Source organism: Haliaeetus albicilla, chromosome 21 (assembly GCF_947461875.1).
Source record: "Haliaeetus albicilla chromosome 21, bHalAlb1.1, whole genome shotgun sequence".
Classification (NCBI taxonomy): Eukaryota; Metazoa; Chordata; class Aves; order Accipitriformes; family Accipitridae; genus Haliaeetus; species Haliaeetus albicilla.
The window spans coordinates 2,179,304-2,206,712 of NC_091503.1; the positions used below are offsets into that span (position 1 = coordinate 2,179,304).

The 27,409-nt window shown below is 43.2% G+C and overlaps 1 protein-coding gene across 7 annotated transcripts in view; it reads right to left on the reverse strand.

Annotated features, from left to right (window-relative positions):
• The window catches only part of CTNND2 (catenin delta 2), a 658,470-nt gene that overhangs the window by 257,418 nt on the left and 373,643 nt on the right, over positions 1–27,409 (reverse strand). For 6 of the 7 annotated variants that reach the window (XM_069808867.1, XM_069808866.1, XM_069808861.1 and 3 more), the window contains 2 exons: positions 27,171–27,343; positions 18,009–18,651 (listed from right to left, as the gene is read on the reverse strand). In XM_069808867.1, the coding sequence (XP_069664968.1) occupies positions 18,009–18,651; positions 27,171–27,343 (816 nt within the window). The remainder of the gene's footprint in view (positions 1–18,008; positions 18,652–27,170; positions 27,344–27,409) is intronic. The other variant, XM_069808868.1, reaches the window with a different exon arrangement.

Below are 27,409 nucleotides of genomic sequence, written 5' to 3' on the forward strand. Positions count from 1 at the left end.
AACCTGTATTAATGCAGTCTAAAGCTCACAGAGGTCGGAAAAGCAACAAGGTCAGAACGGAAAAGCAGCAATCAATATACTACCAGGAAGCAATAAAACATCGGATTACCAAGGCCCGTTAGCGTTCTCACGTTCAAGGAGGCTCATCGCCCTCAGAAGTGGTTTCTTGAAGGCACGAACACATGCCACGAACACATGGCTAGCCCCAAACTGCACGTGTCCAAACCCTGTTCTCAACCAGCCGTCCCCCCTCCACCCCACTAATCATGCCGCACCGCTCTGGGCTGCTGGAAACCGAAGCCGCGATGTGCATCAGGGCCACACGCAACTCCCACGTATTTGGGAATTGGACTCGTCTCCCCTCCCTGGCCAACCTGTCGCTAGCAGCAATGCTATTTTTCCCTTGGGGAAGCATAAGGCATCAAGCCCATTTCAAAGACAAGCCTACGTACAAGTTCAAAGACAACTCATTATTAAATTTACAGTTCTGCAAGCCATTAGTTACAGATGATGTATTTAGCATCAGAGTAGACACAGAACTCTTATGATAATGGTTGTGAAGGAGTAGGTTTTTTTCTCCCATCTAGATCAACCCCCCCCCCCCCCAAAACAAAACCCCAAAACACTGAGAAGAGTTAAACCATCATTTAGGGACTTGAAGAAACCACTTGAAAATTAATTCCTCAAATAGCCCAATCTGTAGTTTGACAAAAGGCCAAGAAATTATTTGATTGCAATTCCAGAGATGCATCACAGCAGAAAGTATAGAGAAGACTAAAAGGCTCTAAAATAGCTGTGAGAGGCATCAAAAGTGAAGCAGACAAATAATAATAATAAAAAAAAATATCCCCAAACCAAAATAGGGTACATTTACTTTTTAAACAGAAACTGATTAACTATAAGAATAAAGCATACAGAAGAGAGAGTCTTCTCTGTCTTCTGAAGTCTCCAAGACTACAACCTGATAGAAAGTGGAATGCCCCTTCTCCTGCATCTCTGTTGAGCTTGTAAAAGCAGACTGTGGTCAGGCTCCAGCATGGGTGTCTTGTGAGCCCCCAGCCAGGTGAACCAGATTAGGGCAATGATGATAACCTAGAGCTGGCCAGTTTTACCAGATGAAGATACCACATTCCTACAACCTTTGCTCTCCTCCCACATTCTTGAGGGGCAATAGAAAGAACCCAGAAGACTGCAGTCCTACCTAATTGGATCAAAAAGACAATCTCCACCTTTTACACTTAAAAAACTCCCACCCTACTACATTAAGGTTTCCAAATTATTCAGATATGTTCCTTGGTAGTATAGGGAAATGGTTGTTTCCTAGGAGAATGTTCTTTTTTGACAAAGTCTCACTTTCCACAGGAAGAAAAATACTGTAATCAGACAACTGTAACGTGAGAGAAATACAAAAAATAATCCCTAATTGCTCTTCAGACCTTGTGCAGGCTGTCATGGAAATAAATACAACAGACACATCTGAAAGACGCTGCTAATCTGACACTTTAGGTCAATAAAGTAAACCACTGTATTGACAACATTTGTCATTTCAGGAAACCAAAGACATTAAAACTATTCAAATGAATGGATACACAGGCATTTGCATATGCTCTAGTAAAGCCTGAACAGTTTTTATTTGTGCCCCCTGTGAAAACCTTTCCAACCAGTCATCCTATCTTGCTGCAGCCCTAAGAAGGAGCCCCACAAACTCAAGATACTCTCGAAGCATCTCTAACAGCAAAAGCATACAGTAGTGCCCTCAATGGAAACACGAAACATGGAAGTGATCATCTCAACATGAGGAAAAACATCCAGATTTGACCACACAAACCATTCAGCCCTCATTTAGCAATCCTCCATCACAAAATTTATCCATGAAGAGTCCTGTTAAGCAGTCCCCTTACGTCTATGACGCACAAACATCATTAATGAGGTATGAGCTGAGAATGAAGCTCAATGACCATTCTATTACCATTTACCAGTAACATGTTTACACCACTTAACTTGGTTAAAACCCCATGCATTTCAACACACAGTAGATCTCTGGCTACTCGAGGCTCTAAGTATCAAGCTCTGATTCTGAACACACTACAACACATTGCACTCGGGAGATTTGATTTTCTAACAAAGAGGATTGACCATCCACAACTGGCTGTATAGATCTTTAATTTCAAATATAATGACAACATTGCTCATGTAATCTAAGGAAAACTCAGTACAAAGTACAAGTTTTTGAAAAAAAAACAAAACAAAACAAACAACAACAAAAACCAACCCCACATGACAGTAAAATTGTAATCAGCCCATCAGTGAGATAAGAGACTGCAGGCACAGAAACTAAAAGAGAATCACAGCAATTTTGTAGCTTTGTTATGTTGCACGCTTTTCAGAGGACTGAAAGAACTTTTTGATTTAAAAGGCACATCAGGGCTGAAAACCCATTTTGACATTAATTTCTGAGATGCTTGCCCTGAAATGCTACTGTCCTTATAAAAAAAGTATAAATTATACAGTACATCAGGTCATAACTTCACTGCAATTCTGAAAAACCAGCACGTGAGAAAGAGGATATGAACAGTAGGATTTTTACTATGAACTCGTATGTAACAAAACCTATTTTACAGACACTAACCTGGTTTACTTCACGTAGTAAAGAAGTTGATGTGAACCCAAGTGCAGAATTAGAAGTGAACATGGCGGAGAAGGAGAAAGAATTCAAACATTGATAGCTAGAGTTTTGATATTGACCTTTTTTTGCCAGTAATTTATGCAAAAACATCTCCGAAATGCTCGTCTGAATACATGCATCTTCTACTCACAATGTTGGAAAAGGACAGTATGATCTGCAACAAATGTTACTATAAATAAAAGTAATAAAACTCAGGTAATGGGAATACACCAGCACTGTGTGATGAAAAGTTCAGTACCGAAAAGAAGAAAACATATCTAACCCAAGTACTGAAAGCAAATACAAATTGTCAAGACATGACAGATGGTTAAATTAACCAGTAAGACATGACGGGCCATATGGCAGTACCAGCTAATGCACACCTTGGGTAAGTCAGCTTGTGCCCCTAGCATACCAACGATCTGCATTCACCAGAACCAAAACACAATCTGGAGTGAATTCCTTTTAATTGGGTTTAGATTGGTCTTAAACACAGGTTTCTCACCTGTTTGGATTCTACACACACACACACACAAAAAGTATCAATTTGGGTATGAAGTTTTTCTTTCCCCAAATATTGAAATTAAAGATTAACTAATTAAAAGATCAGAATTAAATTTTTGTCTTTATACTCTTTTTCTATTCTCACTACACTATTCTGTCTGTGACTCAGGACTATTTGTAGAAATAAGGAAGGAAACAAAACCATCACTGAATCGACTGATTACACATGGTGACTTTCAACTTACATCAAACTCTGGACACCCAGAAAAAACATGGATGTGCTACTTCGGCGTCCCCGGTCCACACTACAGGACATCACCACAAACCAAGTATATGCTACAACATACAAGCCCCCAAAACTGAAAGAACACACTTGCCTCACCTGTCAGTATCTTAGACTGTTTTTCTTCAGTTTTTCTACTTAAAATATTGAAGTGTAATATGACGCGTGGCCTGGAGTGTTTCTTGTAAACTATCATTGCACTGGCAAACGTATTAGCAGTTTCACTGTCAGGATACTGTCACGTTCAGCAGTACGGCTCACACTGTGCCGTTTCCCAGACATAATTTGTCCATTAACCAGATTAAGTATCTTAGGAAACTCTCCTCAAAACAGATTGGCTTTGGCTGCTTAAGGGACAGTGCAAAACCAGCCTCTGACCTAGGGTTAGCACTTCTCACATCCGTGCTAAAAATAAAGAAGGGGGGAGGAGGTGGGGTGCAGGTGGGAAGGATTACACTTAAAGTGTAATAAACAGGCCCAAAATAAACTTTAAAAATCATTTGATAAAGCTTACTATGGCTTCTAAGAACTATCTGGATAATTTTTATTCCATTTAAACTAGTTTTTAACCAACTATTGAAATTATTTATACTCTTAAGTATATTTAAAAGAGAAATAAAGCTGAAAATATTTTCTTAAGCTGTCCGTGTTTACTTTTTAGACATGCAATGTGACTGCAAAGTACTGTATCATTTATTTTAATTCTACAAGTCTAGGAAAAAAAGAAAAAAACCCAAACCACCACATCATAAATTTATGTTTCCTCACAAGCATTGTCTTTTTCCTGCTCCTGTCCTTATTCTGTTGAAAAGCATGCACCTGCTTAAAACATTTTATCAAAAAATAAATTGTTAGTGGAAGAAGAGAAGTGTGACTGGGAGCAAAGAGATAAGAGGCAAAGATAGCCAGGAAGAAACAGCAGATTAAATGTGACAGACAGGTTCAGGGAGATAATTCCCATTCCATTTCTGATCTAGGGAACTGTCACTGAAGAAAGAACAAAAACCAAGAACTCCCCCAAACCAATCACTACCACACAACAACAACTTGCCTTCAGCAAGGCAGAAAAATGATAGATAATTTTTTTTTTAAATTCTTAACTGAATGGTCACATTTGGTGCTTTCCCCTGCCCCCCCTCTTCTCTTAAGCTCTGCCTCTTCCCTTCCCCTCAACCCTGCAAATTTTAGAGAAAAGGGGAAAGAAGTCCTATGCACGAATGGGAACAGATACCGCTATCCAGCGCTACAAATCACTGTTCCTAACTTTCCTGCTCACTAACCACTTCAAGGACTGTGGGCTGCGTGCCTCAGCAGTAGGATGATGTTATCAAGCGACAATGCCAGGCAGCCGCGCATAGGCTGTTTGGATAGCTCAACACAGCTTCACGACAACTGGATATAATATCAAGCCTTTGCAGCAGAAGAGATCTTTGAAGTTTTGCTAAACATCTTCACCTTAGAAAAGATAAAAGTTTATTGTTTCAAATTTTGAACTGTAAAAGCTTGTGTTGCACCATGGGCTCTATGCTGAAGCAGGTGTTGCGGCAAAACTTTCAGCTCAGCAAGTAAAGGAACAGAAATATTAGTGTATCTGGTGAGACATGCCCCAACAGTAAATATCCAGAAAAAAAACCCCCAACAACTTCCACAGGATATTTTGCGAAACCCTACAGTTAACACCTCTCTGACAAGGATTGCAAATCAAAAGGAAGAACAGTGCGTCTGAAATTCCCCAAAGCTAGGTCCTCCTTCCTCCCCGAGGCACAAAGCTGTACCCGGGCAGACTTGGGGGCCCAATTTCTGCCTGCTAAGCAGCAGCGTAGACTGAACAAACCCCACAGGTCTTTGTAGGCCTAGAGACCGCTTCCAGCGGCATTGGTGATTTGCTAAAAAGCATTGCTGCCTCCAGCAAAACGAATCAGGCACCATTCCGCTGATGCCCGCCAGTGAAAACTTACACTTTCTGATCGTGTTTAACATCGTGGAAGAGCACAGCATCTAAAAAACCCGGCAACTCGCAACCCTTCCCCCACACCGAGCATCAGCTCAGTCAACCTTAAACAGAGCAAGTTCTCACAGCAGCTCTGGTGCAGGGGGAAGGGGAAAGACTTTCTGCACCGACTCCTCCCTGCACGCGGAACAGAAAGAATATCTAGAGCTTAAATCCAGCTAGAAGTGAAAGTCTTAAGATCGGCACAGAAAATTCGTTAAGGAGCGTGCTTTGTGGGACAGTGGTTCCCAAAGGCAAACGGTCGCTGTGTAACACCGTGGCAGGGGTAACACTAGAAAACAAAAATCACTTGGGTAATGAAGCGTCAAGTCCGTCTAACTACAGTATTCCTCAACTGGCTTTTGCTGGGCAACCTGAATTTTTGATCTAATTGTACTGTCGCTCCTGGGAGTTCATAGTTCCAACAGGTGGTATTCCTGCTAACAGGGAAAATGCAAATAGATAGCTCCAATGAATTCTGACCATGCATGCATCTATCTTTTTGAAAGTATTAATTTATGATGAAAATTGTGCATACTTCTTTTGCAAACCTATGTTCCAGTCTCTGATACATGCAGTGGAAATCCAAGGCACCACATCTGGGGTTTGCTCACAGAAGAGTGTTTGCAACTTAGCTTTTGTAATTCCTTTTACAATGAGATTGCATATTATTAGACGTGTGAACAATATTAACTTCTGGAGATTTTTATCTGTAACACTTTGTACTCAAACTTGCATTTCACTGAGAGAATGGAGAAAAGCATCAGATAGCATTTGTTCTTTTATGTAAAGTCATCTTTGACAGAATATTAAACACTTTCTGCTCCCAGCGGCTTTCTCCTCCTCAGTGAGCATTTGCTTGCAATCCCCAGTTTCTAGAATTCACCAAGACCCGAGGTATAAGTCTGTGACGTTCCAGGGGAAAAAAAAAAAACAAAAAAAACCAACCAGTGTTGTCTTTCTCTCAATGCCACATTCAAGAAAGGGAAGATCTCTTTGGATATTCTGTAACACTATATTACTCATCAAGCTTTCATCACCCATTTGAGACTCATTGCATTTAAAATACAAGAGACAAAACATCAAGCTTTTATTAAATGTATACATTATCAATCTGAATACAATCTAACTAAAGAATTCAGTTATGCCTGTAAAAAAGTTTAGACCGGCAATTATCCACTTTTACAATTCTGTTCAATAGATTATCATAGCACTATTCAAGCTGGTTTTAGGTTGTTCCCTTTACGTATACATCGAGACCTCTGCTAAAACACTTAAAATAATCTCCTATTATTAAAATCATTATAACCGAAAGCAATTCTAACAGGCTTGCTCTAAATAAAAGAAATGCTGAATGTAGAGATAAAGAAAAGAACACTGTTAACAGTATGATCATGAGGAGCTTAAGGACTTAAGCAAAGTTTATACTGAAGTAGTCATCATATCCCACAAAATAAAGTTTTCTCTTTCAATATCACACAACAGTAAGCATTTAGCATCCAACTTCCAAAAATGCAGAAAAATATCTTACGTAAACCCTTCCACAATAAGCAGCAAGCCAAAAGGAAAATGGATGGCTATGGATTTTTTTCCAGGAACTTATTTAAAGGGGGAAAAAAAAAAAAAAAAAAAAAAGAGACAAGAAAAGAAAAGAAACAAAACCAGCACAACAGACTTCGTAATGTGCCATTAATCTCACAAATTCAGATTGTCCCTGAAAAGCATGGCAAGGAAAGGACCATAAGCTGAAAGAGTCCTGTCACTCAAGCAGAGAGTCCATGCTAAAAAGAAACGGCCATGACAAATGCTGCACGAGACAAATGGTGACAGAAAGTCACCAGCAAAAGGAAAGCAGACCTAAGATAAGAAACATAAGAAATGTGTTCACAGCAGTTTGCAATAAACTACTGGGAAGGTTCAGCTTCAAGAAGGGCTTTACCAGTACCTTCAATTAGAAGGATGAGATACACATTACTGCAAAGGCGACAAACACTTGAGGGCTTCTGAACCGTCCCACAATTAGTTCCTGGTTATTCATAAATGCAAACTGACATCATTTGCATGTCAAACGGATGTCTCACCTGTGAAGCCAACACTTCCAGGATCATATGGCTGGCTGAAGACATTTGCACCAAGCTTTGCCTGATTTTACAAAAGCAGTCTGAAATCTACTGCAGACTAAGAGCAGTGACGTGCAATCCACCACAATCTCGATAAACTTCAGAGAAGAAGAGATTCTCAGTTAAGACAGTTAATTCTTGAATTCCCAGATTCACAAGATAGGATCTTAAGCAGGGCAGGGCACAAATTAGATCACTTTGAGAAGACTGCTCAGTTATGGTCAGCAGTAACTTCAGAGCTTGCCAAAAGCAGCTCAAGGTGCAACACAGACAAGGATGACATGAGCTAGACAGGAACTCCAACTTCAGACTGAAAGAAATGCAAAATTTTGATGAATAAGCCTTGAAAACTTTGAAGCTTGGTCAGAGACCAGACAAAGTGCAATCATGGCTCAGGGGTCACTCTATCTTCAGGATGGCTACCAGTTTTAATTCTTTGAGGGAAAACTGAAGACCATTCGTTCACAAAGATCCTCCAGCCAAACACATCACAGCTGGTTAGTCAAAACCCTAAAAGCAAAGCCTGCTGGTGAGAACAAGCCACATACATGATACCTTTTGTCCTCAGTCCCTCTTTAGTCTGGTGCTACTATCCTAAAAGCTGCCAGGGACTTGGCTGATCTTGTCTTTGGAAAAAAGGCTAGCAAATCCTTCAACAAATTACTTATTCTTATTAGGATTCAGAGTCTTGATGTATAATCTCCATTTACTAATGGCAACTACGTAAGCTAGCAGCCTTTGCTATGTTAAGAAAAGAGGGAAACACACCAAGTCAGGTCTGTGTACAACAGGCTTCTTAATTTCTTGATTGTCCAGGCAGATCAGTTCAGAAGAGAAGAGGGCTGGAAAGAGTTCCTCTTGCCCACAGAGGGTCACAGTTATCATATGCAGTTCCCCAGATGAACTCCTAAGTGTATATAACACTCCCAATTTTGCTTGTTGTGTGATTAGGCCATGAAATATTCTATTAAGTTCCTAATATAGGTGGCTGAGACGTACTGTAGTCAAGTTCACCCAGGTCTTTTCCTACTCTTGTTTTCAGCCAAAGACCCCTAATTTGTAACTAGCTATTAGGTGCATTATTAGCTCGGCTCCAATTCTGTTCTTTCCCTCTGATCTGCAAAACTCTGTCTACACAGGATTTATCTTCCTTTCTTCAGAAAATGCCTCCTAATATTCCATTATCAAAAAGTTTTCTTGGCATATTTCAGGGTTTTGTGCTGAGATAATAAAATAAAAAAGTATTTTTCAAGTGGCCAAAAGAGTTCTCCTTGGGGGACTTTATTAGTAGCATCCTTCCTTTTCATTAATTCGATTTTCAAAATGACAAAGTGACAATGGTCCTTTGCCCAGGACCTTGCCCACCTACACTCTTGCAAGAAAATCCATCTTCTCCAGCTTAACTAAACATTTCCCAAGTGGCACTACAGAGAATGTGTGCTCAGAGCCCTGAAAGGAAATAGAAAGACATCAGATACAGTCTAAGAAAAGGTCAGTAAGGAGGTTATTCCAGTACAATCTGGTTTTGGTGAACTCATGTTGCAAATTATCCCATTAACCGTTTACCACCTTCATGTCTTGTATTGTCCTTTCTATCAGTTTTTGTTGTAATGTCCAACAAAGCACTGTGATTAGCTCCTCTGCAATTGTTCTTTTACTCAGTCCTCCCTTTCTTCAGGGGGTATTAAGCCCAAACATGCAAAGGAAGGGCTGTCGTCTCATCTCCCACCACCTTCCCCCAACAAAAGACCTGAAAGAGTCCAACTCACCCGCTGTGGCAGATCACGCTCCTAGCACTTTCATACAAAGCCTTTGAAGAGCTTATGGCACCTTTTGGTGAGCAAATATAAACACAACTGCATCCCTGCTGAACCGGGATGCTTAGGGAAGGTACGGGTGGGGGAAGGACCCCATGGAGAGGAGTCCTTTTGCTCTCCAGTCGCAGGAAATCTGTCCCAGTATCCTTCTCCACCCTTGCTTTCCTCCCAGGCAACACTCTTTAAACCCAGAGAGAGCTTTAGTCCTACGATCAAAAGGTTTTACTGCCCGAGAGCAGCACAGCTGGCTGTCTGATAAAAAGGGATGGTTTGCACCTGGGTTGGAGGGGGAGGGGAAGAGGCCGTAAGGCAAGATGCAGACACACACTACGGAAGGGATAAATACAGAGAAGCGTATGCAAAAATTTCCTCAGAAAAGTGAGGGTTGCCTGAGATTTAAGACCACTTACATTCAAACTAATATGGCACTTTTTTTCTATTCTTCACTCACACGCTACAAGTTGCAACTTGATGTACTTATTAAAAACCTATGTCATCCAACTGGCGCTTCATATGCCATGCCTTGTAATTGTAAGATTAGTCATCACTTGGTCCTTCTCATTTCAGCATATTAAATTCTGACTTTTGCTTCTACCCACTTATGATAATACACAGTTCCATGAATTCATTATCATTAGACAATTTCTCTCTGCCCTCTGTAATACCATTTTTTATAAAAACAGAAAGTAACCTGTCTGTTCTGGGTCCATACCTAGACGATCTTCAAGTTTGACCCTACGATTACAGAAAAATTGCCTCATTTATCTCCCATGATTGCTCATGGAGTGAATTTGGACCAGTGTCGTTTCTGGCAGCCACCACTGATGGTTAATGTATTTCACCTGTGAGCACTCTGCATCTCAGCATGGGCAGCTACAGGCACCTCCCCACCCAGTTTTTCGCCTTAAATAAAGGGAGCCTTCCTCAACTCCCCCCTTTCCAATCTTCTTTCTGCCATAGTTAATCACTTTTCATCAGAGGCACCTGCACTGCTTTAAAGCTGGTGTGAGCACACAACCACCAAAAGCCTATTAGATATCCCAAGAAATGAAGGCTTACCTTACTGATGGGCTGTGTACTGACTTTCTAGATCTCAGCCACTCCATCTACTGCCAACAGTTCGTGTGCCACAGCGAGTGGAAAGGATGTTTTCCACCACAGTAAAAATGAAGGGCAGGTTCCCGCTTCTATTAAACACCTGAAGGCCATGAGGCACTAAAAATTTCCATCGCTATTTATTGAGACTTTAGTGACAAATGTTTCCAGGCTATTGGATAAGGCCTTGCAACGGGGTTTCAGATCCCGAGGGAGCTACAACTTCCACATGTGCCTTCTCTGCCCAGTGCACAAGCCAGACAAACATAAACATCCCAAATTAGATCATACAGAACAAGCAGGTATTTTCACCAGAAAGGCCTGAGCATCAGAAATTTGAGTTGAAGGGGACCATCCCCTTGCCTAATGCTCCCTGTCCCATACAACAGCATTCCCTTCTGCTCTGAATGAGTGAGTTCAAGGCCAAAGACATTTAGGAGGACCCAGAATCGCGCTCGTGGCAACTGAAGAGAAAAACAGGTACGGGAGGACACTGTTCAGACCTGAGGGCAAAAGGGGTGGTAACAGGCACAGACAAGACTCGGCCTCACTAGCATGCCCTCAAGACCCAAAAGTTTGGGCATATCATACATAGTTCATGAGGCCCCAGCCTCCTCCTGTAATCTTACATACTAAAAATAATACAAATCAACATAAGAAAGACACGGCTATATGAATCGGGAGTGCCAACACTGGCTGTTGTATTTCCATTGCTCTGGACAAAATTTCCAAAAAGTTAGGTTCCCAAAACACTGACTTCACTGACTTCATATATTTCATCGGATTTCAGTAGCCAAGAAAAATTGACCAAAGAATTCCAGCCCCTTGGATTAACCATCTTTCTGCTACAGACACTGACTCTTCTCTGCTAGCTTTTTGCCAACTTCAACTCCTTCTTGTGCTTCTTTTCAGCAGGTATATAAGCACAGACTTCTTAAACTCTGCTCTGATGCTTAAGAAATTCTTTCCGGTGGCTTGCAGGCTTCCATTTGAATCCTGGCCTTCTTAGGTACACTGCTAAAGTTCAGGACCAGAGGCCAGAAACTGCATGCCGGGTTGTGCAATTACAAGCAACAGCACAGGCTTCAGTAGTGACCAGGAGCATATTGGATGTTACGTTCACCTAAAAGCCCAGAAACAGCCACTGCTGCTCAGTTTCCCACAGTCATTCAGTTAAAATACTTGCAGCTTCATACCAGTTGAATTTATTTTCAGCAATGCTGCAGGCTGGTCGTCTTTGCCTAAAAGCTTGTTATTTTGCAATGTTATTTGATTTTACACCCCTCAGAAAGATCATTGGGAGGATCAGTCAAACGATTTCCCTTATCAAGAACAAGAAGCAAAGGGAAAGGTTATGCTCAGTACAAGAACAGGACCCGTTCATAGCGTTTGCTCACACGGGAAGCCAAAGCTCAAGTTCATTAGCTCAAAAATATATCCATGTACATGGGGCCTCCGTATTTGGAAAAATCATGGCAATACTATGATATTTCAAAGACATCCATCTTATTCCTTCTGCTTTGGAGTTTTTGACTGTCCATTTTCGATATCTTGCCCAAGTTGGAATTGAGCACTATTGTAAATGTTTCAGTTGTAACAATTAATGACATAATTATCGCTGAAGGAATAGGTAGAAATAGAACTAGAGGCAAAGAAAAGCAAAGTGAACATCCAGTTATGTATTTGTATCAGCTCCAAGACCAACATCAGCACTTCTAACCTCCAGGTTACAACATGGAAACAAATAACTTAGTATCAGAAAGATACCAAGTTATAAGTCTCTGATTAATATCTGAAATATTACTGGATGCCTCAAAATCTTCTGTTTTGTTTTCTCATCTGGAGGAAAGAGTCTCAAAACAAACAAGGAGTAGAAGGAGAAAAAAAATCCTAGGACTGCACTGTCTGTCCCAGAACAAAAGGGCATTACAATGTTCTCATGTGCAAAGGTTCTGACAGCAGATAAAGGAATTTTCTAGCTAATAAAAACAACAAAAAAAAACCTTGGAAAAAAATCTATAGAAAACTATTTTGGTTAAAAAAACCAAGAAAAATAATGAAGAGAAACAACTGAGTGTCCTTTTTGTTATCATCAATCACTGATAGTCCAAGTCCCAGAGCTTATCTTAAAGCCAAAAAATCCAAAGATTTTCCTCCCTTACCTGTCCAAAGAAGTACAACTGCACATCACACCTAGACTTTTTTATTAGCTCAGCCCTGTGTGTCAGGTGGGGATTTTAAGGCATAGAGAACTTTTAATTCTGGGGTGACTTAGATCCTCTTTGGTGTGGGTTAACAATTTGCTTGTATCTTCCTTACCTATAGTGCCCTGCCCAAAAGCTGAATGATGATGTACGTGGTGAAGTCTTGTCTGCATTTGTGAATGTTGGTGGGAATTCAGGTTTGGTGCAGCCTAAAAAGAAAATTTTACTTTCATACAGTTTAAATCCCTCAAAGAGGCTAATTTTGATGGAAGTTAGCACTAACATTGATTTTAATACTACCTAACTCTGCTAAGAGTTATTTCTCCCCCATGTAGAGGTATGAAAGAAGGGGGTGGATGCATGTAATGCTCATAAGCAGTAATGCAGCCATTCTAGCACAAATACATAGTACAGCGTGATTTACGGGAGAACTGTGACACTCAACCAGATAATTTTTTTTGTGAAGACATCAATGAACCAGTGATATATAGATGATCCAATATTTTCATGCAGTTAAAGGAAATCTAAATCCATGCTAGTAGTAATGTATATCAGTTATCCCATACACAGTCGCATAAGCTGATCTGTTCTGTGCCTGTATGATTGCACACCGAAATGCTAAAACATGTCAACACTCACCATCAAATAGCAGTCCTGCCATAAACCTCAACAGGAAACCAGGGTTCAACATGTCATATGCAGTCAAAAGTGTACAGAAGGAGAAAGGGCAAAGGAAGGTCCCCAGCAAAGAGGGAGAAGAGTGAGACAAGACAGACGAAGGAGCAGAAGGAACCGGTGAAGACTCTGATAAACTTAGAACCCTTTCCTCAATAAAGAGCGGAAAGCATATTTTATATATTAACCCATGCCACAATTTTATAAACCAGTGCTATTTTAGTATTAATACTACACATGCATACAAACAGTCTACCTCAGAAAGGACAAACTCCTTTTGATTTCACAGGGGCCTGAAAGAAGATTCTGTTTGCAAACACAAGGTTGAGCACTGAAGTTTTCAGCAGCGGCACAGGGCTGTCTGAGGGATGCTGCAGCTCTTACTTCAGTGGAACATGTCACTGCTACATGAAGAATAGCTGTGTGATACTCTTTCCACCTAACATTACACAAAGTGACTCACACCAACACTCATTTCTTAAACCTAACCTTTTAGTACAGCTGACGGAGCATGATGCACTCTTCAAACATACTTATTTTCTTTCTAGCTTCCTGTAATAAAGCGATGTATAAAATTACCTGCCATTGCCTTAGCTGTCCCCAGTCTTCCCTAAGCCTGGATGAAGAGGCAGGAGCGGCTCTGCAACACCAGGGCGGCTCCCCTGTCGCACAACCTGCGGCACAAACTACCTCACCAACACCCTTCCACCACCTCCTCTGCCTTTGCTCCTAAGCAAACCCTCTACTCCTTTAGTATGGTCTGTCTGACTCTGGGCAGCAGGAGACGCTTCGGAGGACCGTGAAGAGCGGGCACCTGCGCGATGATCTGCCTCCTGAAAGGGTTTTCCCACGTTTCTGCCGCTTGCTGTCCTACACGCTCCTCCTTCCAGGCAAAACGGGCTGCTTTGGTGAGTTTGGCTCCCAGCAGCGCTCCACAGCTCGGTCCAGGTCTGGAAGCTGCAAGTAGGCATTTACAAACTGTGCTTTCTGGATTCAGATTCCTGCTTGAACAGACAATCGAGTACGCTTTGGAGCACCGCGGATTGGAAAACTACTTCCAAAACTGCAACTGCAGCTCACAGCAATGAAACAGCTAGACTAAGAATAAACACGGCAAGTGTACACTCACAAGAACCACTATATACACATGTACACACATACCCCTAGACGCACACGCCTGGCAATGGTAACAGCTCAAGTATAACTAGACTAAAACCCATTTCTGAAGACGTTTCTAAGGTTACTCGGTTAAAACTGAGTCACTGCATGCTGTTGCATGTCTTACTTTAAATTCAGGATGCAGTCTAAGAATTGCCATTTTCATAATTTCAAGTTGTTTCATAATCGAGTTTGCAGGAAATTAATAAAAATAATGCCATCTCATCAATTAAGTCTTACACTGATTCAGTTTTGGGCAATCTATGTTGCTAGTGCACATTTTCAGTTACGTTTTTTTTTTTAAATTGATCATATCTGAAGGTCTTCTCTTTTAAACATCTAACCCCGGTACGGCTATTGTTCAGTTTGTTTAGCACACTGAGACCCAGTAGTATTCATGAACTCGATAGCTCCAGTACAAGTTTCTAATATCATGCAAAAAAATTAAAACAAATGCATTATTTGTATTACAAATAATTATTTTTGCTTCCCGGAGACAGAAGATTGCTTTGAGTAACATCATCCCCGTGATGACACATACATACCAATGCAACTTCACATTAATCACAGTAGGCAAACCATCAATCAGTGCTATGTGACAACTATTCTCCACTCCTCCTCCAAACAACCCATCTTTGGATGTTGTGAACAAGAAGCAAAAAATCTCATTTATTGAACATTAGCTTTTCAACATACAATTGCTCGCTCTCCTTCTTATTTGGGCTTGATTTCTAACACAATGACTGGAAAACTCCTGCGATAATATCATAAATACTTACAGCTTAAATACCAAACCTGTTATGATCAAAAATGCCTATAGAAAAAATAAAATTCAGATTGCCTTAGTAGTATCCGTAACATCTGATCCTGGCTAACTCTAAAGCATATGTTAATTTTAAGCCTCTGTGTAGTGCACTGACTTCAGTGAATCCAGTGAAAGTCTGGAAGATTAGTCAGGCACTTAACACTGCTAGCAAATGTGTAACTCCGGGAGGGCGGGAGGCCAGGAGGAACATGCAACAGAATGGCAATGGAAAATAACGGGTGGGAGCACACAATAGGGAACTTTTGCAAAAGAATGGGTCATGTGATAGAGCTCCTTTCAAGGACTAGTTGAAAGGCATGTCACCACTGTGTAAAAATAATGTTTTGGTTTTTTTTTTTAAAGTAGCAATATTATCTCTGCATGTCTGTCACCTAATACTTACTCACATTACAGGACTTCCCGTTTGCTATGAAATAAGACACCGAGATTTTTTTGCATATCTTAAAAGCAAATGCCCACGAGATACAGTAACTCAGAAGCTCGTTATGCTTGTTCTGACTTGGAAAAGTTAGTGTTGCTTTACCAATTTTTACAAACTTAATAGCAAGTTCAAATGATCAATCACTATTCCCTTTCCATACTAACATCCACACAAAAATACACCAGTCATTTCCTAAATGCATGTATCTATAAGCTTTTCTTTCACCCGGGCCGTAATCAGTAACAAGCAACTCCTCGCAGCGGGTCCTAAAAAGGGGCAGGGCAGGAAGTACCTACCTTATGCAAGATGCAGAAGCCTTATCAAAAGCTTTTATTTAAAAAGAATCCAAGCAAATGAATGCCAGTTTCCTAAACTTTTATTCAAATCAAAGTAGAAAACCCCATTAGGAACGCCTGTACAACCATTATTGGCCAAAAAGCCCCCAAAAGTCCAAATCCACGCTGCAACTTGGGTCTAGCGTAGGACGAACAGCTTCTCTAACGCTGTAGCACTTCAGAGTCATTAATGATGGGCCTTAAGCCCTACAGAACAAGTTTTGACTCAGCTGTCATGACAGCTTTAATGCTGCAAGTGCTATAAAAGATGCCTTCTTCAAAAAACAAACCCAAAACCCCAGCACAATACAAATTCCAATGCTAAAAACTACAAAAAGAGAAACATGGACTGTGCCTGTTTGTTAGAAACTTCCTGAAGCAAAGACTTCCACCCTGGAACAAAGGTAAAGAAAAATCAGGGAAATCGCTGGTAGTTCATACCCACAGGTATGCAAGTTTGAAATTGAATTATCCTCTGTTCCTTTGACGCTGACAGTTCCCTCCATGCCTATTTAGGCTCAAACAACTCTTGCTACAGGATGAAGTTGCAAAACCCCCTCAAACACAAAGTCTGTGTCAATTCTACATTTCTGCTTTACTCTACAAAGGCAGTGTTTAATACCTGTGGCAAACAGTGTGCTGGGCCACAGCGGGGAGAAGTTATACTAATATAATTGTTAAATAAACCACTTTGTAATTTGAGACTGAATAATTGACAGCAGTCTTGATACAAGTGCCCTGAGACCTGGATTTTGGCACCATTTAGCGATACTATCTCTTTACACATTCCGAACTTCAAAAATAGTGTTAGATAAACAAACAAACAAACAAAAAGTTTTCAAATCCCTGCCCTTTAAATAGGAAACAAAACCCCATCAAATAGTTCTTACGAGAAGATACGTTAATACTATATTTTATTATCAGTTAATTTAATCTGTATGTTTAGACATACTGGAATTATATAGGATGCCAACAACTGCTGGAGTGGGGCGGGGGGGGGGAGATGGGTGAGAGGAGAAAGGGGGGATGAGAAGAGGTTTTAACTCCGGTGCGAAACTTGTGTACCTGCCTGATCAACAGAGCCAAACCTCCTTATGTATCCTATTTATCTTCAAATCTATTTATGTCACGCAAGAGAACATATGAGCATAGCAGCTGTTACTATAGCAATGAAACTGGAAATTTTGAGAACACAAAAAAACCCACCCCTGAAGGATGCTCAGTTTAGCAGAGGGATGGTTTAGGGAGCAGCGCACCAGTATCTCACTCCCAGGGTCTGTTCAAAGTCTGCGGTTACAGGGACGTTCAATCAGCCGTAACAGCCTATTCCCTCAAGAGCACCCGGAGACAAATAACCGCTGCCTGTTCCTCGGCACAACTCGGAACACCGGGCGCTCCTGCTAAGTAACCCCAAACTTGTCCAGCACCCCAGAACCGCCCGTAAACGCGGGGAAGAGCGGTTCTCTGCCAAAGGCTCACGGTTTTTGATCGCGGTGGCCGAGGCATTCACCGTAGTAACACACAACACCCCACCCCCCACCCCCCGAACCGCGGGCAGGAGCCCGGCGCTGCCGGCCCCGCACCCTCCGGACACCGGGGCAGGGCCGGCCCCGGCCCCGGTCCCGGCCGGGACGAGCCGCCGCAAGTCGGGGACTTTCTCACAGGGAAGCAGGCGGCCGGCCGGCCTCTCCCCACTTACCGCTGCCGGCACCGCAACCACCTTCGTCCCCCAGCCCCCCCCCCCCCAAAAACCGCTTTCTCTGGCAAACACCCCCCCGCTCCTCCGCCTCCTCGCCCCGGCAAGGGGCCGCCTTCCCCCCCCCAACCTCCCCTCCGCGGCGGCACCGCGCATCCCTCCATCCCTCCTCCATCCCTCCATCCGCGTCCCCCGCTCCGCTCCGCGGCCGCCGCTTACCTGCGAGGGAGCCGGGTCTCTGCAGGGTGGCGGTGGCGTACAGCTCCTGGGAGTGCTTGCTGTACTGCTCGGCAGCGTGAACCAGCCGCTTGGTAGGCGACAGGGTGGCGTAAGTGCCGATGGTGGAGCTTAACTGGTGGATAGGAGAGGAGGAAAGGTTAGACTGGGCGGCGGGCGGGGAGGTCACTCGGATGGGGGACGGCGGCAGCCCCGCCGAGGAGACGACGATGTTGATGGGCGAGCTGGTGCTGTAGGACTTGGCCAGGCGGCTGGGGGACTGCTTCGGGGAGGAGGAGGAGGAGGAGGAGAGGCGCTGCGCGCCGGCGTAGGCGGCTCCCTCGGCGGCGGAGCCGGCCCGCGGCAGCTTGGTGGCGGTGGGGGAACCGCCGGGCTGGGCGGGCAGCGGGGAGCTCACCCGCTGCGCCGGCAGCGTGGAGCTGGCGTAGTAGAGGGCGGCGGCGGCGGCGTGCTGGGGCTCGGGCAGGTGGAAGGCGCTGCCGTGGCTGGGCGCGAAGCCTTCCCGCGCTGGCGGGGCCGAGGCGGCGGCGGCGGCGGCAGCGGGCGGCAACAACGGCAGCGGCGGCGGCGGCGGCGGCGGAGGCTCCGGGCCGCCCGGGTGGGCGCCGCGGCCCCCCGGGCCCTGCTGCGGGAAGGAAAGGAGAAGGCAGAGGCGTCAGCTGCGGGGCCGTGTGTGCGTGTGTGTGAGGGGGGGGAAGAGGGGTCGCTCAGCGGAGGACCCCGTCCCCGCGCGGCCCCCTCTTCAGGCGGGCCGGGCGGCCCGGGGGATTCGGGGACCCGTTCGGTCCGCTTAAAAAGCCTCCCCGGCCTCGGAAAGGGGAACAACCGGCGTCGGGACTCCGCCTCACGGCGGACGGCGCCGGGCTCAGTCCTGGGAAAAGGCGCTCGCGCCCCTTCCCGTCACCCCGGCACAGATCAGCCCGCCTCTAGGCGAATAAATGGGTGATAAATAGATACACCCCCCCCCCCCGAGTGTTACTCTGAGAGCGGCTGAAGCCACGGAACGGGCTCCGGCCGGGCAACTTTCCTCACAGAAAAGCCACCCGTGTCCCTACCGGGGGGGACGCCACGCCGCCCCCGCCTCAGCCCCGTCCCGGCGGGAAGGAGCCGCGGGGGGGTGGGGGGAGTTGGCGGGCGGGTCGCCGGGTCCTTCCCCCGGGCGGGGGAATCCGCCTGGGGATGGCGGCACCGCGCCAAGGTCCCCTCAACAGCGGTCGTGGGGGGCGGCGGGGGGCGAAAAATTCTGTTAGGAATTGCAGTTCGGTGCCGGAGCCGGGTGCTCGCCCTCCCGGGCAGGCGGCCTCCCCCCTTCTGAGGGGGGATCTTCGGCTCGAGGGATCGGCTGCGAATCCGGCAACGTTGAAATCCTCCGGGAAGCGCACCCCGCGGCGAGCGGGAGCTCAGCGCCCCGCTGGAAGACGCGCTCCCGTTTCGGATACTCTTTTTCTGTAGGTTGGTTTGTTTCTGGTTACGCAGGGGGTTTACTGGACACCTCAAAGCGCTCCGGATCCCGGGAGCAGACTGTGCGGTTCCAATCGGTCTGACCGGTGCTTCGCCCAAACACACACCGCTGGGCTACCGACCTCCTTCGCCAGAAAAGCCTTGAAAATGCGAGTAATGAATTTTGTGACTCCGTTCAGAGGGGTGTGGTGAATGCCGACAGCAGCGTTGTTTCACATTTAAAGAGCAATGTGGTTTCTTAGTAGCATCCTACAGGCAAAAAACAAGTAAGCAAAAGCACCATGGTCCTGGTATGAAACTTGATTCATTTTCACTGGGATACCCAACGAGGGATTTGGTCAGGAACTGAGGACAAGGTAGGACGACTAATCGGAGCAAAGAATAAACGAGGTTCAAAAGGCCAGAACCGTGTACTTCTCCCTATGTACGCCCACTGGAAATTTTTCCGTCCTTTTTTTTTTTTACTTTTGGAGCCCCGCCTCTCATCTTAAATGCTTTGCATCCGGGGGAAGAACATGTATTTTTCTAGAGATGGACAAGAAGCAAGGCTTTGGAGGAGCTGCTCCTGGTGCTTTGCTGCCCGTTGTTAGTGGCATGGAAGCTACCAGCACTCACGGCGTTCGGGCGTCTCGAAGGCAGCACTGCCGGACCCAAACCTTGCTGGCTGCAGGAGGTTTTGCACCCCAAAGAGCGGCGGCCTTACAGAGAAATGTCACGTAAGCTGTTCCCTCCAGCTGTTCTGTATAGTAGGTCCCCGGCGGGCCAGGGGATCACAGACGTAAGTAAGTAGCTTGCTTGCTCTTGAGTTGGACTGTCCTGATTGCGGCCCCGAGTTACAAACACCACAGCATCAAGTACGAGCCTTGAAATTTTCATAAATGGCCAACGAGCTCAAGTTGCTGATTTGAAAGACTCCTAACAAAAACCAGGAAGGCAAACTGTGGGAACGTCAATGAACTTTTAAAAGCTACTTTGGTGCTGAGCTACTTACCATCTCTGCTTTAAGCGGGAAAGAAGGGCTAATCTGCAACTGACTGTCCAATAATGTATTTGACAGGAGTACAGTTTTCATTTTCCAGGTTTAACAAACTGTAACATGGTAACAACTTTTATAAAACATAAACAGGCTGGCAAGATTTAAGGCAACATGGGCAGAGCAAGTTTTGCACATGACGGAAGGTCGTTTGAACCAGCTACCTTATCAATTGATACTCGTTAATAGATTTTACTTTTTGGACTGTTAAGTGGCATAATAATGTATTTTGTAATATTCAACATTGTTCCAAAATACAGTCTTCTGCAATGTTACCAGTGTCGTCTGCAACACACTGCTAACACACTGGAAGCTTAGCCAATTTGTCATAGATCATAAGGATTTTAGGCAAGCACTGTCACCATGTATACAAAATTTCTTTTTCTAATCTACTTCTACGCTGCTTGATGTGTCAAGGATTTAAAGTAATTAATTTCAAGTAAACCAGTATTATCCCATATTCCTAATAAACCTCTATAAAGCTGCAGGCATTCTGCAAGCACTAATTCAAAACCCCCCAAAATCCCACTTCACGATTGTCTGCTATAGGGCAGAAGGTGTAGTGGCGGGACACAAGAATTAAATGCTTAATTAAAAATGCAGTGTGTAGCACTTCCTAAAAAGCTAAGCATTTGCTCTGTGTGAAGGAGAGAACTTTTGGATGAACAGATTGGAATGAAAACATTAGCATGCAGTATTTTCTAGGATGTGACTAATCTCAGACCCGTCTTAAATTTACTGTGAGGTTCTTATGTTTTTTCAAAGGGCCAAGTGTACAGTCACATTCTCCACTCGTGTTTTCAGAGGCAAAATGTGTTTTAGTTTCTCCCTGTGTTTCTCCATGTCTGTTGCTTAAGACAACCACACAGACCTGTCGTGGTTCATCCTGCAATGTGGCATTATATTTCATGAGGAAGAATGAAATGGTACAATGGTATTTTTCCCTTATTTTTCCATTTATCCATTATTGTTGTCAACCTGATAATGAAGCTGTGTTTAAAGTAATAAACCAAGAGCAAATTTGCTTCCCATTTGTTATATCCTCCTGCAGCAATCTATTTCATAGATGTGAACAAAAATCAAAAACTTTCTTACTACACCTCTATCAATAGCTATCCTAAGACTCAGAGGTTTAATTTTCCCAACGAAAAGGAGCCCGATTTGCTTATTTGGATTCAATATATGGATGCTGATATATACTTTTTAACAGCAGAAATGTGTGAAGGAACATGAGAACATTAATAGAGCTATGAAAATATTTTCTTTCCCATTTAATCTTACTAGAAAGATCATTCCCTACTGATATGGACAAAACAAGATCTGCAGAACTCTGTACAGAAAATTACTGAGGGTGTCCCATTAGGTTATAGAAGACTAGAGAACAGTCTAACTGTTGTTTGCCTGCCATAATTCATGCATTTAATGTGCTACATTTCAGGACATCAGCTTTTTTTTTCTTCTTCTTTTTACAATTCCAATTGAACACTTAAATCAGGACTTTAACTGGAAAAGATTAAATGAAAGACTGCAATACAAGATTTCTGCTTTATGAAGTGGAATTGAGAGGGGCAAATGACAGTGTTGAATTATTTATTCTGCCGAAATTTTTTTCACCGATAAGGAATTACAAAATCCTACATGGCAAGACAGCTTAAGCAAAACTTTGGGGCCAGCTGCTGATTACTGAAACATCAGCATGTTGATTCTTGGAGATTGCTCCCAGAGGGAAAAATGGTGTGTAAGACCAGCAAAACCTGAATGGCAGAAGTCTTCGAGAACAAGATAACTGCTATGAATACGTTAGCAGGTGCAGCAGATCTGTTCAGTGTATCATCTAAAATCCCTTCAAACTGTTTTATTCTTGGGCATGTTAAAACACAAAACCAAAACCTGGTAGGTTTTGTGCATCTATGCTTCGTAATTCACAGGTGCTAAGGAACACAACTTCTGTCAGTGGAACCGCCTGAGTCTTAGAAACAGAACTCAGAACAGAGAAGGCTTCAGAGTCATTTCTTGGGAATGAGATAATGATACAGTTTCCAGAAAAATGCTGGAAATTTTGAATCATGGTACCAGTTACCCTTAAGAAATGCCAATTTGCGCTCAACGTCCTGTATACTTCTCTTACAGATAATAGAAGAAACTGAAAATTTATGTTACATTTGAGTAAGTCTGCATGCCCATCTTAGGTCTGGATGAACTTGTATTCACAAGCATTATTAGTTCAGCATTAAATGCCAGCACCAGTTTTTAGCTTGTTTTTCTCACTGGAACTTTCAGGGATCGCTTGGCCCTTAAAATCCCAAACAAGGTCATCTCTGATGAATATGAACATAGTCATATGCAGTACACTGTTGCCTGTGAGAAGACCCTTTCTCTTGGTTCCAGGGAGGATTTTCCAATTGGATGCTGAAGTTGTGTGGAGGACATCCGTCCAGGCTGCTTTGGCTTCTTGAATATTCGCAGGTGTTGCTAGCCCTAAGCAGCAAACTTGATCATCCTTTCTAGGGTTTTTCGAGAGACACAGGTGTTCTTCTAAGGGTCCAGCTCTATTTCACAAGCTCAGTGATGCTCTGTGCTCTTTCAGTGACTGCTAGACTTGCCAGTCTATTGAGGGCTATTTTTTTTCTGTCAGCCCAAAGAACCTTCCATATGGCTTCACTCAAGGTACCACTCTGCTCTGGTCCAATGCCTCTCTCAACACTCTTCTACAAAGGGCAGAAGAGGGTATGGAAAATGCTTAACATTCTCTAGTCTTCAGGATGCAGACATCAGTCCTTGGGCAGCACCTGTGGAAGGGTCTTTCTTCTGCAGGACGGCTTTGCTGTCATTTATAAGTTCCTGACCTAACTAGGATGATGCTACCTATGTTCAAATGCACTTATATGGTAATAGATGCCAGACTATACCTCTGGATCCCTCAAATGTGGCCTATTCCATCTGTTTCTTCTGTTTTTATCACAAAGGTCATGGCTACACTGTGTTTGCAAAATATACCCCAACATGGTTATGGAAACTTGTCAGCCTACCTGATCCTAGTTTCAAAGGGCTTACGTATAGATTAAGGTAGGTAATAACCATTGTAGTCTTCTACATCCACAAACAGAATTGTGTGAGACCCTTTCAGAGTGTCCAGAGATGGTCAACCTCTGGTTTTAAAGCAGCAATGAAAGCTGCAATCATTACCTACTAGTAGGTAGGATCAAACCAGTATTACGCAGATCAGTTCTTCTCTACCACAGCCTCTACTAGTGAATTGTTCTCTGTGAGTGTCATAATAAGAGCGATCCGTCTAAGATTTCATCCGCTTCCTTTGATGACAGAAAAATTCTCATGTTTGTATTTGGAATCCAGTTTGAAATACATCATCATCTGCCATGTCCTACCAGAAGTGAAGTCCTTAGTTTAGATTTTGTCTGGGTAGATGATCAAGTAGCCTGTCACCTTGTGGCACAGATGACTGATGGTGGGAAGAGCCATGAGTCTAACTGAAAGAGGCCAGTATACAGTTTTTGCTTGACAACTGAACGTGTTCTTGTACTCATCTACTAATATTCTAAAGAGGGCTTGTGAGGTGTGGTGGTCTGATGAATGACAAACTTATGACTTGTTTATAGGAAAAAGGAGACAAATTAGAAAATTAACTGTTAAATGATTTTTCAAGGTTTATTTTTTTTAATTACTTTTATTTTTCACCTACTTTTTGTATTTAAGGGTTTTCAAATTCTGTGCGAGCTTGTTCAGCCCAGAAGCTTCAGAAGCATTGGATGATATGCAGTAGGGATTTACCTCTGTTGCTGCCTCAGCCTCTGAAAAGACCGCAGCATCACCAGAAGCTATAAAAGTCCTCATCCAGAAACGTAAACTAGTTTCACTTCCTTTCCCTTCCCCTTGCAAATACAGGGCAGAGCATGTGGAAAACCACTATTTGTAGTACATGCTGTGCTTTGTATTTCTACGGTATCTACAACATAAGCTGACCATTCTCAAGATGACAGCAGACCCAATCAATCAGTTGTTCACAAATGACATTGTCCAAACAGAAGATTCACTTTTGACCAACTCATCTGCAAAATCTGCTACTTTTTGTAATAAAAGCCACAACTGACTCTTCACAAATAACCTTAATCGATTAATACAGGATATATCAGGGTCTGGACACCAAGTTTGAAAAGGTGTTTTCAGTGGGGAAACAGTAATTCCCTGCCAGAGGAGCAGTTGTTGCTAAGAAATCCTATTCCAGTAGCATTCAGAAGACAAAAAGTTTTGTGTTCTAAAGTACTCAAAGCAGTGGAAAAACTCTATGATCTATAATGAAGTCCTCCAAATTGACAAAAATGTTAGATTGCACTTTGCAGCACTATACAGGAAGTCCCAAGACTAATTAGTTTCTCTTTTTTACACAATTGCATTTTCAGAAATTGTTCTTGCTGTCACAGCTGGCCTTGGGACTATTTACATATTTTTTCCATGCATTTGGGCTATCATTCATGTTCAGAGATAGCTATATTCCTTGCACACAAATACCAAAGGAAATTATAACAATCTGAGCAGTTTTGACTCCTGAGGCTTATTTTAATTATAACAGGGATAGCAAAACAATTCTAAGAATTGACTTTTTTTCTCCTTAATTGTGGGATCAGCAATGGTCATATTCAGAACTTTTTAATTTTAACTTTTGACTCTTCCTCTTCTTGTTTACCTCTTTAAAAACTTCTTTTGTATGCTTTTTATGGTATTAGTTCATAGTTCATATGACAGTTTGTTAATATTTCCAAGATATATTTTAATTGACCTAAAGTTGTCAAGCATCCTTTGCAGGATGATGGTGTGAAAAATTATTATGTTCTGTGAGTTATTTTCCTGTAGGAACATGTACCATACAATCTGGAGGAACACAGGAAGAAAACTTATTTTCTGCCCTCTCATGCCAAGAAAAAAAAAAGGATAGGAAAGGTTGCCTTATATACTTACTAGTTACCTTTCTGAAAGTAACCAGTTCTTGGTGAAGTAGATGGTTCATGAGAGCTTTTCAGATCTAAGCAATGGCTGTTCAGTGTAACTTCAATGAAAGAAATCTAGATCATTAATTTTTTCCCCTCTCCATAATTCCATCCTTTTCTATCAATGAGTATGACAAAATTTATATTAAAGAGTATCACTACCTCTAACCCCTAGACAATTGCACACTTTGCTCCCTTCCTGCCTTTTTTTTTCTTTTTTTAGATTCTTTCTCCTTCCCCTCTCTTTTTTTTTTTTTTTGTTTCTGTTGCTCTATTGCTCTCATAACCTGTTCCTTTTCCATCATCTTATTTTTTCTAGCCTCCTTGAAGAATGCATCACGCCCTTTCAGGCTACCCCCCAGGGTACGATGCTTTTCACAAAGCACAAGTCCTGATGACATCTGCCCAGGCTACAACTGGATATTATAGCCTCCTTTTTTATTTCTAGCTGGAATCTTGCTCTCCTGCTGGCCCCAATCCCAAAGAACATCAGGGAGGTCCTCTTTGGTAAACACAGAAAAACCCTGAGGCCTTACCACTATGCAGGCTCATTTTAAACCCTTTATAGAAGAAAAAAAGTACCTACTCAATTTGAAATGAAATTTAACTGTGCTTTATTTCATTTTTCAGTCTTAGAGGACAGGGAACTTTTCTGAGCAAATTGAGAGAATAGAATATTGTATGTCTCTCGGTATCCCACAAGCTGTGCAATGACTATATAATACTCGAAATCTCTTTGCAATTTACGGCTTTGAAATTCAAATAGTGCTCACTTCTACACAATCCTGAGATACAAAGCGTCCCAGCATCACACTGAGATGGTCTGCTTTGGTGGGGTGATTAACATCTAAACAGAGAAAATAACCTGAGCTGACCAACGAAACCCAGTTGGACTTTGTTTACGTACATAAGCGTGAACGCTTCTAGAAATTTTTGTCTAAACTGAAGCTTAACTTCCCAGTGAGGGGCTTTGATGTTGCAGTGAAAAGCACAGAAGGTGAGAGGGTTACATGTCAGAGCCAGGAGGGATCGTTTAGACAGGAAGAGAGATTGATAAAGTTTTCATGAGTATCTGAAACAATCTTTCAAAATGTTTGAAACGTACAGGCGCTGTCTGGTTAAGTTGCTTGTCTTACAATAAGGGGGGAAAAAGAGGCGAAAAACCTGATTCTTACCCTTGGGATTAGGCCACGGCACCAGGCGATGCATGGTATCCCAAGCAGGTTTCACATCTGGTGTCAGCCTGGCTGTGTTTTTGTTTGCTGGCACTTACTGCTTTCAGTAATATCCTGACACCAACGCAGGGAGGTCCTAGACCTCAGTTAGGGCTCCTAATCAGCAGTCACAGAAATTTTTGAACTGAAGTGCCTAAACATGCTATCACCAAAATACATGTGCAAGCAAAGAAGTAAAACTGGCATGTAAATCTCCTTTTCAATCAGGATCATTTTATTACTATGCAAATCAACCCGCTTCAGACTTATGAAAATCAAAGCGGTAACTCCACCCCGCCGCAGATGCGTTGAACAAGACAGAAAGTAAAGGCAGACATTCACGCGCCGGCGGGCACCGAACAGCTCTGTTTAAACTGGGAGCCAGCCCACACCATTTCAGGTGCGAGAGACCCTGCCTGCTGAGGACACGTACCTGGCTGTAGCTCTGGATGGCACCTCTGGCCTGACCGCCGCGGGACGGGAGCTGGGCAGCTGCTGTTTCGCCCAGGGCGAGGGTCTGGTTGCTGTGGTAGCTGGCCGAGTACTGGAAGGATCCTTCGGGTTTGGAATTGAGCTGGAGCGTGCTCTGGGAGAGGAGGCTGGGCCCTGTGGGGACAGGATTTGAGAGCAGTCAGAAAGTCTCAGTGAAGGAGCATACCTGCATTATCTGTT